Raw genomic sequence first — 19,384 nt, 5'->3', positions numbered from 1 at the left:
TTCATAAACTTTTTTACTTTTTCACCCAAGTCATTTTATAATTATGTCCAAGACAAAAATATTGATACTTGGCATAAGAGACTTGGGCATCCTAGTTTTTCGAAGATACATCTCTTTCTCTTTTTGGAAGATATTTGGAATGAAAAAGATATATCTTGTAAAGATTACATTTTGGAAAAATAAAAGTCATTCATTTTTCTTATAAATCTTTCATTACTACTCGTCCTTTTGAATTAGTGCATTCGGATGTATGGGACCCTTCCCTGGTCATATCGAAAGGCGATTACTCTTATATACATGGGTTTATTTTCTAAATTTTAAATCCGATGTGCTCTCCTTCTTTAAGAAATTTCATATAATGATTAAAATCAATTTCTTAGCAACATATCTATTCTTAGGTTTGATTCAGAATGAAAATATATGTCAAATGATTTCCAAAATTATTTGAAACAAAATGGCATTCATCAAAGGTGTTGCCATAGAACACCTCAACAAAATGGGTTAGCAGAAAGAAAATATAGACATATAATGGAAGTCGCAAGGACGATGCTCATTTCTAGGGACATTCAAAAAAGAAATCGGCCGAAGCCATTTTAACCTCAATCTACTTAATAAATAGAATACCTTCATCCTTGTTGAAATATGTCTTCCCATTTGAAAAACTTTTTAAAATGACTCATAATTTTAAAAGATTGAGAATTTTTTGTTGGAAGTGTTATGTGCTTACTCGTAAAAATGATAAAGTATCTCCAAAAGCTATTGAGTATATTTTCTTGGAATATGGGGAAAATAAAAAAGGGTATCGTTATTTTGACTCAGAAAACAACAAACTTTATGTTTCTAAAGACGTTACCTAACTAAAAAATGAAAATGGATTTGATAACAAAAGAACTAAAGAGGAAGTTGACTATATATTTTTGTTTGATCTCTTACCAAGACTTGATGAATCCAACAAGTTTGACTCTAATGATGTTTTTTATCCTTGTTTGAATGATGATTTTAGTAATGAACATCCTCTTGTTGATGAGGTATGTCATCAAAATAAATGTTTAATTGAAAATGCCTCTAATAATATGCATGTTTATACCCGGCGTGGACAAAGTGATCATCCATGTAGTCTTGACAAATTCTTTCAAAATATACCCTTAGAGGAATCCCAACTTAGGAGATTTAATCGAATATCTAATGCTCCTAGTAGATTTGTATCATATGATTTTTTTTCTCCAAATTTTAGAGCATGTCTAATAACTCTTCACTCCTATTATGAACCATCCCATTATAATGATGTCAAACAATACCCTCAATAGATTCAAACAATGAAAATAAAGCTTAATGACCATAAAAAAGCCAACACTTGGGAAATAGTTGATCTTCCTTTAGGCAAGAAACATATAGGATGTAGATGGGTGTTTAAAGTCAAGACCAAAAGTGACAAATCTTTAAAAAGGTATAAAGCAAGATTGGTGGCCAAAGGGTATAACTCAAGAATATGGAGTAGATTACGAGGAAACTTTTGCCACCGTCTCTAGAATGACCAGTGTACGAACCTTAATTGTCATTGCTTCTATCCAACAATGGCCAATTTATCAACTAGATGTTAAGAATGCGTTTTAAAATGGAGAACTTTGAGAGGAAGTTTCATGGATCCCCTACCGGGAATTGATATTAATGGTAAAATTCTAAAACTAAAGAAGGCCTTGTATGGTCATAAACAAGCCCCTAAGGCTTGGTATGATAAATTTAGTAATGTTATGATTGGATTGGGATTTATTTCTTGTTATACTAACACTGCTCTCTTTGTCAAGAAAATAAGTATTAATATTGTGATACTTTTACTATATATTGATGACATGATCATTACAGAAAATGACAAAGGAGTTATTGAAATTAAATTTGTTTTAAAGAAAAAATTTGACAAGACTCACATAGGGTTTTTGAGATATTTTTTAGGAATTGAGCTCACCGAGAGGATATATTCTCTCCTAGATGAAATTGGCTGCTGACATATGTGTTAGGTCAGAAATTTCTGATAAAAAGGTGGACACCCCAGAAGTCATAAATGTCAAATTAAGGCTTAAAGATGGCGTAGTGCTTGAAGATCATACTCTTTATTGCCAATTTATTAGATCTCTCACCTACCAGTCCATCACCTGATCTGATACCGCTCATGCAATCCGTGCAGCAAGTCAGTTCCAGCATGCTCCCACCATAGTACACATGGTTGCAGTTATGAGGATTATTCGATATATTAAAAATACAATCTCAAAAAGGCTTTTCTTATTCTCCTTTTCATCATTAGATTTAACTGCTTATACTGATGTTGACTTGGGTGGTAATCCAAATGATAGAATATCAACTATTGGTTTTTGTGTTTTCTTAGGGGATTCTTTAATTTTTTGGATGTGCAAGAAATAGCAAAAGGTCTCGTTGTCTTCAACCGAAGAAGAATATTGAGCAATGGTTACGACAACAATGAAGCCTTTATGGTTAAGAACTCTACTCTAGGACATGAGAGTTTTCATCACCAAACCTTTGAAGATGTGTTGTAACAACAAAAGTGCAATTTACGTTGCAAGCAACCACACCTTTCATGAAAGAACAAAGTACATTGAGAAGGACTGCCAATACATTTGTGATGAGTATCTGAAAGGAACTATTGAGTTACCATACGTCACATCAGAGTACCAACTTGCAGATTTTTTCATCAAAGTTCTTCATGCATCTCGTTTTATTTTTCTCCTTAACAGACTTTCGGTGATCTCATCGTAAGTTTGAGGGAGGGTGTTAAATAAATATATATAGTCACCAGAATATGATAACTGAAATATGAGAGCTAGAAATATGGGCATTTCCAACACTTTTTTTGCAAATCCAACCATGTGGATGTGCTTGGCATGGTGAAATTGCTAAGAATCAACCACTTGATTATGTATTTTTTATGAAAAAATACAATTTCTGAATACATGAATACTTATGAAGACTATAAGCCATTGATTTTAAAGCCTTAAAAAAAATCGTTTATGCATCAAAATCGGACGATTCAAGAGCAGGTTCTTATAAAACCAAGCATGCACATCACATCTGTAAGGTTAGATTCAAGAGAAAAGAACAAAAAATCTATGAAAATCATGGTTCACACATTAGTTTTCATATTTTCAGCATATTCTAGTGATTATATATATATGTATAGTTTTGCAGTATTGTAAATTGTCATGCCCACTAGGGGCATTTTTGTCTTTTTACTGCATGTAATAGTCATTGTTCACTGGGAACAATTTTCTGTTTTATTATTATTTATTTCTTTTTATCCTTTTTTTGTATTTAGTGTAACAGAACATGGGTTATATGGTCAAAAGACCACAGGGTCGTTGGAGGATACCCAACAATCATATTTATGACCGTTGCAGAGCTCCCAACAACTCTATGCTCCGCAATAGAGCCCATGGCTCTCAAAGATGTATATATAGGGGTTGATCCCCTCTCTTGTACCTATTGTTTTTTTAAACATTTTCTAAATACAATATTATTTATTTTTATGTGTTCTTGTTCCTCTTGTGAGAATTGTGCCTAGCCCTTTGTGGCTTTTTGTATCTTGCTCATTAGTGGCTTCTTGTGTGATTGTGCATTCTTTCTAGTCCTTTGTGGCATCTCTTTTGTACACTTGTGTTTCATTACAATTGCATGGATAAGGTGGCTATTGAGAGAGTTAGGACTTACCTTATATTGTGACAATATGAGTGTTATACATATTGCAAAGAATCTGGAGTTTCATGAAAGAACTAAGCACATTGAGATATATTGTCACTTTACAAGAAGGGCTATGAAAATGGAGTTATCTCGCTTGAGCATGTGGGCCCTAAGGATCATATTGCAGATGTGTTCACTAAGTTTTGCTCATTTACATTTTAGTTCATTCATTTCCAAGCTTGGGATGATTCAACTTGAATCATCTCAAGCTTGAGGGGGAGTGTTGAGACTTATGTATCATATGTATATTACCATTCTTGTGTGCTGCCCCTTTTTGCATTTATATGTACATAGCATTCCTTTTAGGGGTATTTTTGTATTTTCTCAGGTGGTGAAGAGTCCACAGTTTTTATCCTGTAGTGGGGTAGAGGGGATGTCCTCTTATATAATTGTATTCTTCTCATTTCAAGGTTAATGAAGTTTTTATTCTCATCTTCTTTGATATCTCTCTCATGGTTGGAACTCTATTGCTTTGATTGTCTCTTCACACCCAAAAGGGAAGATCTTCAGACAAAATATTCCAAAAATGTTACACATCTTTTTCAATCACTTAGAATGGTGTATGCACCTGAATTACATCAGCATTGCCCTTAGCAACCCCTGAAGCAACAGTACCAATGCCAGCTTCAGCTACAAGCTTGACAGACACCTTGGCCTTCGGATTGACCTGTAAAATTTGTCAGCCAGCGAGGCACAATATGCAAATGAGTAAAAAGGAATTTTCAGGGCAATATGTTCAAACACGCCATTAAGATGCACACAAAGCAAATTTTATAATCAACTTTACCTGATGAAGATCAAAAATCAACTGTGCCAGATCCTCAATGGAATAGATGTCATGATGTGGAGGTGGGGATATAAGAGGGACCCCAGGCTTTGAGTTTCGCAGACGTGCAATATAAGCGCTAACCTTTTTCCCAGGAAGTTGTCCTCCTTCTCCAGGCTTTGCTCCTTGGGCAATTTTAATTTCTAGCTGATCAGCATTTACCAAAAATGTTGGAGTAACCCCAAATCGCCCTGAAGCAACCTAAACAAATAAAGGATAATCAAGTCTCAGGGATGAAATCATGAACCTTCAATATATAAAGAACATACTGCTTTTTCTGACACATGCATATGCCAAAAACTAAAAATAGATACTGACCTTTGAACTTAGAACAGAGTGAACTCATGAAGAAGCATTATAATATTTTTTATGGGCATAACTAGAATCCACAAATTTGTATTCTATTTTTTGTAAAAATCTTAAGACAAGATGTAAAAGATAATGAGGCCTTTTCTACTTTTTTATTTGTAAAGAAATATTTTAATATTTGAATATGCTTCACTTGACTTTTAATTTCTACTGATATTCTAATTTCCTTCAAAATATATCATTACTTTAATGCCAAAGAGAAAAATTTTCAACAGCTATTTGGATGACACACGGTTGACCTAAATTATCTCATTACGCAATAACTGGACCTTTATCTGGGTAGAAAATTAGTCCTATTTGGTGTTTGGTGTTTCTATTCCATCAAATACTCCAGGGTTAGAGTACAACCAGGTAATAATCTTTGGAGACAGAGGAAGAAAATTAGCTTTCTTGAGAGAAAGAGAGTTCTAGCGCCAAAATGAACATATTGTGAAGCCTACACACTTGTTAATATAACACCCTAATTAGGGGACTATGAAAAAAATCAACACTACATAAAATATTACATCATTATTCTAAGTAGTATGATATAAACCATTAACACAAACGAAATAAATAAAAGAAAATAATATACAATAATGCAATCAAACAGTGCAAGAAGGCATATGACACAGCTAGGATATCCCGAGGTCCTACGTGGGGTAAGATGATGAAAATGACCCTGTTGTCTGAATATGTTCATTCTAATGGTATAGGGGTGTTCCCAGGGAAACACCAGGGAAAGGGGGAGGAAATTTCAACTGTGACAAGCCCCGCTAGGTTCATGTGTCACCTGACTAACATGAGTTAAATAGATATGAACTGTTGGAACACCTCAAGTTAATATGCATCATCCAGGCAGCCCACAATTCGTTCTTGAAAACCTACTGAAAAATCTTTGGAAACAGTTTGTCCACTGTGGATGTAATGCTTTACCTAAAAGTTTTTAGATTGTTCGATAACTCGTTTGGAACAACACATTTTTACAGTAAAAAGACGGCCAAGACCTGTTTAATTGCACTTGTAGCAGTGTCACCGTTCTGGAGACCTTTGAGGTGCGGCAGTGTTGCAGAATATCCATCAACAACATCAGAAAGTGGGCGCCACCGAATCGGATCCTGAAAAAAAATGGCTCTGAAATGAAAAAGTGCAAGGAATAATATAAACTCTTGACAATAAGTCAATAACTTCTTAATATTCTTCAGCCAAATCATACAATCTTTAAATTATCAAAAGCATCACCTAGACTATTTTATTGACAAAACATACACTATCAAAACAAAAATGGCTACCTCACCACCTTCCCCTGAGTTGGATTTTCCACGTAATCTATTCATTGCTATTGCAATTGCTTCATGTGTTTCTCTAGAAATAGCTCCGAGAGACATTCCACCGGTACAGAAACGCTCAACAATGGATGAAGCTGATTCAACTTTGCCCACAGGAATAGGTAGTCTGTCACTCTTAAATTCAAGAAGATCTCGAAGAACCTACAGGGAAAAAAACAGAACTTGTTCACATTACTACCACAGAAAACAAACAAATACACATTGAAGAGCTAGAATAACCTCGCATCATAAACCACAGTAATGGGGAAAAACTAAGCAACTTACATTTACAGGACGATTGGCAAGGTGTTGCTGATAAATAGAAAAAGCAGTTTCACTTTTTTGACGAACTGCTTTATGCAGCAACTTTGACATCTCAGGGTTGTTTCCATGATATTCCCCTTTGTAGATGGATAAAAACAAGGATCAATTTTTCATGATTGAAAGAACATAATAACTAAAACATCCAGATGCCACAGTAGCAGTGCTGGGATGGAATGTTCAATCAATTATTTTTTAATATTTTGATGTGGAAGACAATTAAATTCATTGCACTAGAGTGTCCCATAGAATATGGTCGTTTGCAAATTCAAAGAAGATGAACTACAAGATGGCAGATATTTATATAGAGAATTTACTCAAACCCAAAATCTAGACATTTACTGAGCAGATATATGAAGCATAAGGAGCAAAAAGCATCAAATAAATCATAATGAAAAGCCTTCATGAGACCAACAAATCTAGCTAGGCAATAGATATTGCTGGAACTTATAGCATTTTTTATCAATTAACGTAAATGATAGGTGCATAGTAGCATGGTTGTCTTTACAAATTCTTATCTGTTACCTGTTCAACTATATTTTGTAATATATTCCATGCTATACCAAGCACTTTCGAATCCCAATTTTTTTGCATACAAAGGCACAACACCTTATACCAAATGACCTGTGTTCCTAAAGAATATTGCAACATATTCAAGGCTTCCATTGTAACATAACACCCTAATTTCTCTTCAATTTTGGGCCTTAATTTTACTTCAATTATACCAATGTATATAAGAGTCAAACCAAGGTCCTTACATGTCCAAGTGTTGTAAAGAGTGTCTATAAAAGGAATCACTTTTAATAATTAAAGTATGAGGAATTTTCTCCCAGACTTACGAAACAAAGAAATAATATGTTAAAGTAGAATTTCTAAAAATATAAAACCAAAAGAAAACCTAATGATTAAAGATGTACAATTTTAGAGTTAATCATAAATTTTGGAAATTTATACCAAAACCGTAGAGTGGACTTTTTATTCTTGAGAAATTTGAATTTTCAACTATTTTTAATGGGTTCAAATCAAGGTTACCAAACTAGGATGCAGAAGCGGGAAACGATACCGGAAACAGAAGCGATGCATTTTAAAATGTATAGAAAGCGGGAAGCGAGGAATAAAAAAAAGAAATATAAGAGTTGAATGGGAATCAAAATAAAAAACAAATAAAAACTAAAAGTGAAAAATATTAAATTTCATTTTTTTTAGTGTAAGAATTAAATTTTTAACAAAATCTAAAAATGATGACTACCATTAAGAGAAAGCACATGGAAGTGAGTGAGAAGAGTGAGAGAAAACAAATAAAAACAAGAAAAGTTGAGTAAGAGAACATATAAGAAGAATAGATGAAGCGTGTGGAAAGCATAGGAGAAGCGTGGGGGAATCAAGGTTCTCATCAAGTTTCGGAAGCGAGGAGTATTGTGCTTCCGAAGCGAGTTTTCGAGAAGCGAGCTTCCCACCTATCTAAGAAGCTTCAGGTAATTCTGGTTCAAATAGGGAGATATTTGCTTATTTACATGTAATGTCTTAAGTAAATGGAGAAAATGTAAATGAAGACATTTAGTTAAACAACATTACATGTAAATAAGTCATAAGGCCAGTGGCAAAATTATAATTTTCTAACAGCCCAAGCAACCTACCCCTCCCCGCCACCTTACCTTCTCTATAAATACCCTAGGGGTGGTGGGGGTGTGAGAAGAAGAGAAGAGGAAAGAAGGAAGAGGGGCTAAGGGCGAAGACATCAAGACAACTTATGGAGCGTCACGATTTCCATGTAAGTAATCAATTATAGCTTTAATCGTTAAATTTTCCTCAAATCAGCATTGCAACTTTCAGCAAGGTCAAGAAGTCTCAACCAAATGAGGCAGAGTGATATGGTAGTGAACAGCACCAATTTTCTTTTCCATACTTGAACCATTACAAGAAAAAATTCAGTTAATAAAACAAATAGCATCACTCGGTTATTAAGAAAAGCCAGCTGCACAACTACAAATTACTGCAGAAAATGGCAATAAAAAAAACAATTACCTCCAGGTCTGAATTGAATAAACCCAAAATTTTCAAGCCGCTTTGCAGTATCTTCTGAAAAGGCCTTCACCCAAAAAGATAATGTCTCCCTTGCCACCTGTAATAATAAATAAGAAATGAATATAAGAATGATACTACTAATTCATCTAAGATTTATTAACTTTTTTTGTTTTTAAAAAGTATAAAGTGTATGCTAAACAATAATTGTTGGAACTAAAATGAAGTTTTTATTATATTATAAAATTAGTTTATTATATATATATAAAATATGAAACACAATTTAATTTGAACATATCTAAGTAAAAATAATTTATTAATATTATAATAACTAGTACGCTGCAAATATAAATGAAGATTAGTATAACACACTTATAAATTATATACAAGAGGGAAAATAACAGCACAAATGTCTTTATAATGAGAAAAAAGTCATGAATAATTATACACAGACATTTTTTGTGAATAACCTAAAATGTGTGAGTTCAATAAAAATGAAAGCATTTGCATTTTAAGAAATTATAAAAGATGTAGTGTCACTTGATATTTATTTTTTAATCAAACTAAAATGGGTCCACTGCGATGGTGTTATTATAAACATAATTTATTGATTAGGTAAATGGTTTATTTTTTAACAAAAGTTCAACCCTTATTTGAAAATTTTGATGTCCTTGAAGCATGTTTCCCATGATAAGGTAATCGAGTTATGAAAACACTTAGCAGCCTCCCAAGAAGCAAGTTTCCAAGATAAATAGAAGCTTCCAATAACCATGACTATAAGTCACTGATGCAGAGCAGGACCCAATTGGGCCCATCGTGCCACCCAATCCGCCACAAAGGACAGATGAGCGGCTTCACGTGTATGACCCCCTTGCAGGTACAGAGCCGCGACGCAGGGAGGTATCCCTGCGCACCTACTCCAGGCGTGGTGGAGTTCGCACGTCACAGAACCAGCAACAGATGGATGTTGACTCGGATCGCGGTTCGGATCCAAGCCTGGACCCGCTCGGGCGAATTATAGGGTAAAATAGAGAAGTACTAAAAGCATTTCATTCATTAACTAAAGCATTAATGTCATTAATTACATCTCATAATTGAAACATAAATCTAACTAATCAGAGTCTAAACATGAATACTAAAAACTGAGATCCCATGGCTACTTCCATTGTGACACCCGTGATCGCTTTCTTTTCTGTTCTTTTGCTTATTCCTTATTACTTGCATTCTGTTTCCTTCTTTTCTTTACTATTGGTTGTTTTCCCCATTGATTATTGAAACTTATTGAGAATAATAAAGAGTTTGGGCCACACCGATTCACGGTGGGCTTCTGTTTTCATTCCTCCTCCGACGTGGGCTGCATCAAAGTGGTATCAGAGCTCCGGCGTCCACCTTCATCAACGAGATGACTCTTGAAGCGGGGACCGATCCGGCACAAGGCGAAGAGCGTGAGGAGGCTGGCAACGAAGATCCCTTACTGCGCGTAATGAACGTGTTGACGAAAATCCAAGAGAATATGTTGTGAATGAGTAGGGATATCGTCGGCCCGTCGAAGAGGATGGATGGGCTGGAGGATCGCGTAACAACACTCGAATCGCCCAAAGAGCCGTGCGCAATACCGGGCGCAACCCTCGTCGATGGTGCAGCCGCAGGTTTGATTCCCAGCGTTGCCGAACCCCAGCAGCCGACGCAACTCCAGTAGGGTCGTGTCGCTGCGTTCCTGTCGGCGACAGCCATCAACCCTGATCTGGGCATCTTTCAGCAGCACCAGGGAGCCCCAATGAGCAGTAACTCCCTGGTAATGGTCCCTCACCCCAAACAGCGTGCGCCTGTGTTGGGATCGCAGGTGGGGCCGAGACTGCAGGACCCCGGCAGTGCGCTGGGTCCCCCTGCAGGTCTGGGCTCGTGGTCACGTGCACCTGTGGTTACGCCGCAGGTCGACCGGAGCCTGCAGGGCCCCAGTCTTGCGCTGGGCCCACCTGCAGGCCCTGGCTCATGGCAGGGCGTCACGCAAGGTGCACTGCAGATGGAGCTGGGTCGGCAGGGCCCCAGCGTCACGCTGGGCCCTGCCACAGACCCGGGTTCGTCTGCCCGAATCAGGAGAGATTCATCTCTCCCTCCCGATTCCGTGCGGAGAGGCTCCGAGGTCGCACCTTCACGAGCGGGAGCGGGCCAAACCCATTGGGTTGGACCAGACCCAAGAGGGTCTGGCCCAGTGTTCGCTACAGCAGGGCACAGGCCTGTTTCGCTAGGACCAGCCGTTGGGTCTCAGGGAGCGGGTCTGGGTCTAGACCCCCCTTACCCAGCCTACCTAGTTGGTTCCGGTTCGCGGGCAGCCCTGAACCAGAACCAACCCATTAATTTTGACCTTCAAAATAGACCCCATGTCGACCCAAACCCATATCGGACCCGGATGAAGCTCCAGTTTGGATTTGAGCTGGGTTAAAACCAGACCCATAATCTTATGGATCGGGGATCGAGTTCAAACCAAGCATTTTATCCCCACAACTCGAACATCGATCCAACCCATCCATATCTGGGTCCGACGAGTAGTGTAGGAACGGGCCCGATCCATATCCCATCGGGCGAGGCAACCCATCAATATACCCACCAGGCCCTGTACCCAAACCCACCTGTCCACCCAACCCTGACCCAGAACCTAATACAGCATCCGACCCAACACCATACTCCTAACCCACAACCATATTATACCAACCCTACCCGCCAAGAACTCGAACCCTCCACCCTACCCTGGACTTTTCGTCATCCCAGTACCCCAATACCGGCCGCAGATGGTGCCCGCCCATGGGCAAGCCATACTGAGGCAACGTCAGCAGGAACCGGCGCGCCCTGACCGCCGACCCCTCATCGGTAGAGTTCGACAGCACCAGCATCCTGGCGAGCAGTACCGCACTACGGACAATGAAGCAGTATGGGAAGACGACATTTTTTGGAACGAGCATCCTGCAGGAATGGTGGAGCCGCGACAACAGAGAGCACCAGAACACTCCTCCACTTACGGGGTGAAACTGGATCTTCCGGAGTTTGCGAGGCGATTCGACGCGGAGCAGTTCTTCGACTGGTCTAATGTCGTGCAGTTCTTCTTCGACTATCACACCGTCGTTGAACATCGCCGTGTCTCGCTAGCGTCTACTCAATTGAGAGGCCTAGCACAAACATGGTGGGTGGAGCTACAACGATCGAGAGAGCGGCAGGGATTAGAGCGCGTACAGTCATGGGAGGAAATGCAAAGATTGATGCAGTCAAAATTCGTGCCTTCGGATCACGCCGAGCGAGCCTACAAGGAATACCTGACCCTGCGCCAAGGCTCCCGAACTGTAGCAGAGTACACTGCGGAGTTCCATCGTCTTTCCCTGTGTGTGCAGATTGAAGAAACAGCCCGCCAGCAGGTCACGAGGTACATTTCGGGTCTCCGTCCTGCTATCTCTGATGATTTTAGTTGTGTCACAGTTGAGACATTAGATCAGGCCAGCAGCAAGCTGAAAAGGAGGCAAGAATATAGGACTTCCCGTAGTGAACCCACCAGTCGACCTAAGTCGGGTTTCCCACCCAGGGGAGCAAGCTCCCCTAGTGATTCAAAGCCTAGAACAGACTTTAGCAAACCTGACCAGTCAGGCCCAGCTTTCCACACCCGGTCCAAAGCCAAACCTAGTGAGTCGACCCTTCGTTGTTTTAGATGTCAGGAGTTAGGGCATGTTGCGTCTAAGTGTCCCACCGTGAGCAAGAACACCCATCTTGTTGAAGGAATTGTAGAGTCCGCATCTGCGAGTGAGAGTGATAGTGACAACAAGTCATTAGTTAAAGACGAGGATGAGAGAGAAGTTATAGAGTTCGACGGTAACGTCGAAAGTTTGTTGTCCATCCGTCATATGTTGACCACACCCCGAGAATCGGCCCCATCGAAATGGTTAAGGAATAACATTTTTAGGACCCGGTGCAACTGTGAGGGTCACGCTTGTGATGTTATCATTGACACCGGAGCATGCGAGAACATGGTGTCTGAGAGTGTGGTTTCTTCCTTGAAACTCAACACCGAGAAGTTGTCCCAACCCTATAAGATGGCCTGGTTCAAGAAAGGAAACGAGGTTCCCATCACTCAGCGATGCCTAATCCGGTTTTCCATGGGGGAACACTACCACGATGAGGTGTGGTGTGATGTAGCCCCTATGCACGCGTGTCACATCCTTTTGGGACGTCCCTGGCAGTTTGATCGTCAGACGACTCATGATGGCCGCAAGAACACATACTCTTTTATCTTTAATGGCCATAAGATAGTCCTTCTACCTATCAAGGAAATCGGCTTTCCCATCGTGGACAAACCTGAGTGAGTCCCCAGACTAGCAGGTCTCTCGTACCGGGGTTTTTTGAACCATTGTCAGGAAGATGGCTATTGTTATGCCCTGGTGGCAAAGCCCGTGATGAGTTCGTCAGTGTCCATTCCCGCGGACGTTGCCCCTCTTCTAGAGGAGTTCTGCGACATTATGCCGGATGACCTACCTGATGGATTACCTTCGACAAGGGTAGTCCAGCATGCCATTGATTTTGTGCCAGGGTCGAGTCTACCCAACCTTCCCGCATATCGCATGAACCCCTCCGATCATACCGAGTTATTAAGACAGGTTCAGGAATTACTGCAAAAGGGTTTCATTCGCGAGAGTGTTAGCCCTTGTGCAGTACCCGCCTTACTCACTCCTAAGAAAGATGGGTCTATGCGCATGTGTGTGGATAGTCACGCGCTCAATCGCATCACAGTCAAATACCGTTTTCCCATTCCCCGTTTGGACGATATGTTTGATATGTTATCTGGTGCCTCCATTTTCTCTAAAATAGATTTAAAAAGCGGGTATCACCAGATTCGTATACGATAAGGGGATGAGTGGAAAATGGCATTCAAGACACGTGATGGATTGTACGAGTGGTTAATCATGTCGTTTGGGTTATCTAATGCCCCAAGTACCTTCATGAACATGATGACCCAAGTCTTGCGTCCGTGTATTGAGAAGTTTGTTGTTGTCTACTTTGACGATATTTTGATTTATAGTTCGTCGTTGTCCGATCATTTGAGTCACCTTCGTCAAGTCTTAGAAATTTTGAGGAAGGAAAAATTGTATGCCAATGCAAAAAAGTGTGAGTTTATGACGTCCAGTGTCGTGTTCTTAGGTTTTATTGTGTCATCCGATGGAATCAAGGCCGACCCCGCAAAAGTCTGCGCGATTGTCGATTGGCCTACCCCAAAGACTATAGGAGAGATCTGTAGCTTCCATGGGTTAGCCACTTTTTACCGACGTTTCATGAAAAATTTTAGCACCCTCATGGCCCCCATCACGAAGTGCCTAAAGGGTACTAGCTTTCATTGGACGCCCGCGGCTGGAAAAGCCTTTACGGTCATCAAAGAAAAATTATCAGTGCTCCTGTCTTAGCCCTCCCTGATTTTACTGTCGTCTTTGAGGTTGAGTGTGATGCCTCCAAAGTGGGGATTGGCTCAGTCTTGAGTCAGAATCGTAGACCTGTTGCCTTCTTTAGTGAGAAGCTGACTTAGGCCAGGTGCCAGTATTCCACTTACGATGTTGAGTTTTATGCCGTGGTACAAGCCCTTCGTTATTGGAGACATTATCTCATCTATAAGGAATTTGTCTTGTACACGGACCATGAGGCATTGAAGTATCTGAATAGTCAAAAGAAGTTGAGTGCTCGTCATGCCAAGTAGGTCAGCTTCATGCAAGAGTACACCTTTTCGCTTCGCCATCAATCTGGTACCCTGAACAAGGTGGCTGACGCTCTTAGTAGGAAGAACAGCCTTCTAATGACTATGTCAGTGCAGGTCATTGGTTTCGAAATTTGCAAGGAATTATACCCCACGGACCCTGATTTTCACCAAGTCTGGGAAGAGTGCATCTCTTCAGATCGCACCCTCGATCCCCGTTTTTGTATTCATAATGGTTACCTCTTCCGTGGGAACCAGTTATGTGGGTCTGATTTCTCCCTTAGGCTTCAGTTGATTTCTGAATTACATGAAGGAGGGTTAGCAGGGCATTTCGGGCAGGATAAGACGTTCGCTCTGTTAGATGAACGATACTTTTGGCCCAAAATGCGCAAAGATGTTGTAAAGTTCATCCAAGGGTGTCATGTGTGTCAAGTGTCCAAGGGTCATCGTCAGAATAGTGGACTGTATACTCCGTTACCCATTCCTGAACGGCTGTGGGAGCACGTATCCATGGATTTTATCGTGGGCCTCCCCAGAACACCACGTCGTTTTGATTCAATTTTAGTCGTTGTTGACCGGTTCTCCAAAATGGCTATCTTTGTCCCGTGTAAGCGAACCACCGATGCCTCTTTAGTCGCGTCCTATTACTTCAAGGACGTTGCACGCTTCCATGGTCTCCCCCACACAATCACTTCTGATCGTGACACGCGTTTTATGAGTCATTTTTGGAAATCGTTATGGGCTCTGTTGAAGACTAAGCTTCAGTTCAGTAGTGCGTATCACCCCCAGACCGATGGCCAAACCGAAGTTGTGAACCGCTAGGAAATTTGTTACGGAGCCTAGTGGGGGAAAATGTCAAAACTTGGGACCTCGTATTGCCCCAAGCCGAGTTCGCATATAATAATTCCCTTAATCGTTCTACTGGTAAATCTTCGTTCCAAGTAGTGTATGGCCGGTCACCCACCCATGTCGTTGACCTAGCCCCTGTGTCAGATCTTTCAGCTCCAGCTCCGGATGCTTTTGATGTCGTCGAATATATGTGTGACATTCACAGACAAGTCCGTGCCAAACTTGTCGAAAGCTATGATGCCTACAAAGCTTTCGTAGATCAAGGTCGTCGTGATGTCCAGTTCCAGGTCGGTCAACTCGTCTGGGTGTATCTGCGTCCAGAGCGTTTTCCTGTAGGCACCTATAGCAAATTAAGTCCTAAGTATGGCCCTTTTAGGATCCTTCAGCAATTGGGTTTGAATGCCTACCTCCTTGAGCTGCCCGATGATTGGCATATTTTCCCTATTTTCAACGTGGCTGATCTATATGCTTACTATGGCAACAACAAGTCGTCAGAGCTGACTTCTTCCCAACCAGGAGAGAATGCTGCAGGACAGGACCCGATTGGGCCCATCGTGCCACCCGATCCGCCACAAAGGACAGATGAGCGGCTTCACGTGTATGACCCCCTTGCAGGTACGGAGCCGCGACGCAGGGAGGTACCCCTGCGCACCTACTCCAGGCGTGGTGGAGTTCGCACGTCACAGAAACAGCAACAGATGGAAGTTGACCCGAATCGCAGTTCGGATCCAAGCCTGGACCCGCGACCCGGGTCCAGTAAATAGCCTTTAAAAGGCCCACTCCTAGAGTTGCGTGGGGAGACTGTTTGGAAAAGCTTCAGCCGTCATTTCTTTTCTGCTCTTTTGCTTATTCCTTATTACTTGCATTCTGTTTCCTTCTTTTCTTTACTATTGGTTGTTTTCCCCATTGATTATTGAAACTTATTGAGAATAATAAAGAGTTTGGGCCACACCGATTCACGGTGGGCTTCTGTTTTCATTCCTCCTCCGACGTGGGCTGCATCAGTCACTCTATGGAGAAGCTACAAGAATAAGCAATTGAATGGCTGTTCAGATTAGGTTATCCACACACAAAGACAAACACATACACACACAAAAACGAAAAACTAAGGTTACAAAAGACATGATCACATATCAAGAAAAACTTGCTACAAGGTAACCTTTGTTGGAGTAATAAAAACTTTTCAAGAGTAATTCCACCTTACTCAATAATCAATATTAATCATACATAGCATTTTGTTCCAGATTAATAGGCAAAGGTATAAAAAAACAAGTGTAACCTAAAAAGTTGTACAGTTTTATGAAGTGCACCTCATCAAGAGTTAATCCACCAATATTGGAGACACTTCCACAGAAAGACAGATCAACTACCTCATGCCCCAGACCATAAATCTCAAATATTTGGGCTCCAGAATAACTGGCCAAAGAAAAAGAAAGAACAAAATTGAAAAGAAGATTGTACATTTGAAGCAAAAGCTAGCATTAAAACAACTCTAAGTTACAGTATCAGTATGTGTACAAATAGAATAATGAGTAAAGAACTGATTATACAACAATTACCTGGACAGCAATGAGATACCCATCTTAGATAAGATTTTGAGAAGACCTGATCTCACAGCCTGAAAAGTTAAATACAGGCCAGGGTAATGCATTTGACCAAATTCAAGGCAGCCAAAAAGGTGGAATCATGGTTATTTTAATCAAAATTAAAACATCTTACAGAAACAAAAAAAATACACAAATAGGCAAGCATTCACATGCAAATATAATCTACACGTGCATCCACATATTCAGATACATGATCAAGCATATATGACTATAGTTAGCATCTTATGAAATCAGGATACTAAGCATTCAAAAAGGAAGAGATTGTAGTCTACCATCAGAGCTCAAGGATTAGATTGATTGGATTGGATTGCTTTTCAACTTGTGATTAACAAAGATAGCATTAAGAAAGGAAGCAAAATATTCAGAAAAATTACAACTAGAGCATTATCATAATGCGAAGGTTTGCATTTAACGTCTTCTAAATAAGAAAGCATAATCATTTAGGAAATGGAACAGATTGTGGTCTATCATCAATCTTAAACATCAGATTGATAAGATGGCATTGAATGATTTAAATGATACTGTATAATGTGACCCCACATTAGTTTCCTGATTTGGGGGAAAAGTAACACTTCATATCATCCTACCAATGCAAACAACGGACTGTAAGCCCATGGTAAACCAAGATTGATGAACCTGGCACCTTTGATCAACTCTGCAGTCTCTGAAACATGAACTCTGATATCAAGCAGAGAGAACTTTCAGTCTGAAATAGTGGGAACTGGGAAGCTTGCTTCAGAGATTATGGCTAATATAGAATGTTTGTAAAATGCCATAGCAGAAGGGCAATGGTGAAACCATTATCTAAAACAATACATGACCACTAGTACCACGTAGTATCTCACAGTGCAGAACATTATTTTGTATATTAGCTTATTGTCAGGGGTAGTTTAGTCCTATTTTTGCTTTTCTTGTTTTTACTTGTAACATTGTGAGTGTCGACCTTTTTGTAAGAAGTGGGACTCTTCTTTTCTATCTAATGAGAAAAACAGAGTTTCTTCTCCCTTGTGTCCCCATTTGAAATGCCCTAACCCTAATGCATGTTTCCAGTTTCTATATGGTATCAGAGCCTGAAAATTGACTTAAGAAAGAGGCTTTAAGGAAGAACTGGAGCCATTGCTGTTTGTGGGTTGGCTTCTGAGCTGACGTCACTTTTTGGAGGAGCGATCCATACGGTCACCTCAGTCTTTGTTGATCTGAGTTGGAGGTTCAATAAGGTTTGATTTTAGGTGATTTTTAAATCAAACCTCATTGGATTTGGTGGAGTATCATATTTTTTCATATTTTTCAAGCATTTTTCTGTGTAACATGATTTTCATACCAGATTTCACGAATCTTAGAAATCTGATCAGATTTCTCGTTTTGGAGTGCTTGGTTTGCATTAAATCAGGTTGTGTTTGTATCTAAGATCATCTGGTATTCAATATGAAAAATATTATTTTATTAATATCACAAATGCACACAAGATGCATTCATACAATGAGGGGGAAGTCCCCTATATATACACCAAGAGAGAGGCTTATCTAGTCGTTGGACTAGTCTAAGGGCTAGATCATCTAGCCGTTAGACTAGCTCTAATGGCTAGTCAACCTTGGGTTGACCACAATAAAAAACAAAAATAAAAATAAACACATTGAATTAAAATACAATAATATATACATGTACATAAGTATATACATATAGATACATACTTAAGTATGTATACATATAGATAAACACACACACACACACACACATATATATATATATATACATGTACATTTTAACACCCCTTTAGTTTAAAATGACTGTTGCCCACAAACAGCTAACCACCCAGTGACAATGGCACAAATCCTTGCAGCTGCATGCACTTTATTGTCTGTAAGAAATTCCTATCATTCTACATCTAATTGCACTTGTTGTGCATAGGCTAATTGTGTATGATCCTTTGCTTCTATTTTTCACAGTGAATGCTGGTTGCTGTTATATAATGATTAATGACTTTGCTGGCTAAACATGGTCTTGTTATTATATGTGAATTGGCAATTGATATACTGGCATACAGCAACATAATGTATTCGATAAGAAATACCTAAAAAGCTGATCCATGAAGTAAACTTGAAAAACCATAAAAGCACATGTTCTGATACCCAGCTTCGGTTTACACTAATCAATGGCCCAATTCATGAACGTAAGGAAACAATATTAGCTAGATGCTTCTCAATAGTTTCCATTAAAGCTCATCCATATTTTTCCCTTTTTGAGAATATGAGCCTCCTACCTTCATCTCCCATTACAAATCTTTCTGTAGCAACTACACATTTTGAAAACAGGTATACCAAAGCATGTCTTGACGACACCCAAAAACATGTTCGAACCAGTTTAGTAGTAAGTGCCACTGATGACAGAGATAAAAAAAGCAACCACAACTGTCTTAATTAAAGGAAAAGAAGAAAAAAGGCACCCTTAGAGCAAACAAATGTTCACACAATGTTATTTAAGGTTGGGTAAGTGGGTCTCTTTTTCTTCTCTTTAATAGAAAAGAATGCCAGTGGAGTGAAGAGAAGTAATCATAACTATCTCCATAAAGGAAGAGGAGGAAAACAAATATATAGCACGAAAATGTCTTTAAGAT

The 19,384-nt window shown here is 39.7% G+C and overlaps 1 protein-coding gene across 1 annotated transcript in view; it reads right to left on the bottom strand.

The window, feature by feature from the left end:
- The window catches only part of LOC149819947 (ferredoxin-dependent glutamate synthase, chloroplastic), a 105,827-nt gene that overhangs the window by 53,019 nt on the left and 33,424 nt on the right, over positions 1-19,384 (bottom strand). Inside the window, exons 14-21 of the mRNA XM_089983073.1 lie at positions 16,723-16,781; positions 16,474-16,579; positions 8,596-8,692; positions 6,535-6,650; positions 6,214-6,411; positions 5,929-6,039; positions 4,535-4,774; positions 4,316-4,414 (exon numbers count right to left, since the gene is read on the bottom strand). Of these exons, the coding sequence (XP_089839199.1) occupies positions 4,316-4,414; positions 4,535-4,774; positions 5,929-6,039; positions 6,214-6,411; positions 6,535-6,650; positions 8,596-8,692; positions 16,474-16,579; positions 16,723-16,781 (1,026 nt within the window). The remainder of the gene's footprint in view (positions 1-4,315; positions 4,415-4,534; positions 4,775-5,928; positions 6,040-6,213; positions 6,412-6,534; positions 6,651-8,595; positions 8,693-16,473; positions 16,580-16,722; positions 16,782-19,384) is intronic.

Source organism: Nuphar pumila, chromosome 12 (genome assembly GCF_984573655.1).
Source record: "Nuphar pumila chromosome 12, dmNupPumi1.hap1.1, whole genome shotgun sequence".
Taxonomy (NCBI): Eukaryota; Viridiplantae; Streptophyta; class Magnoliopsida; order Nymphaeales; family Nymphaeaceae; genus Nuphar; species Nuphar pumila.
This window is presented reverse-complemented; position numbering and strand designations above follow the sequence as displayed.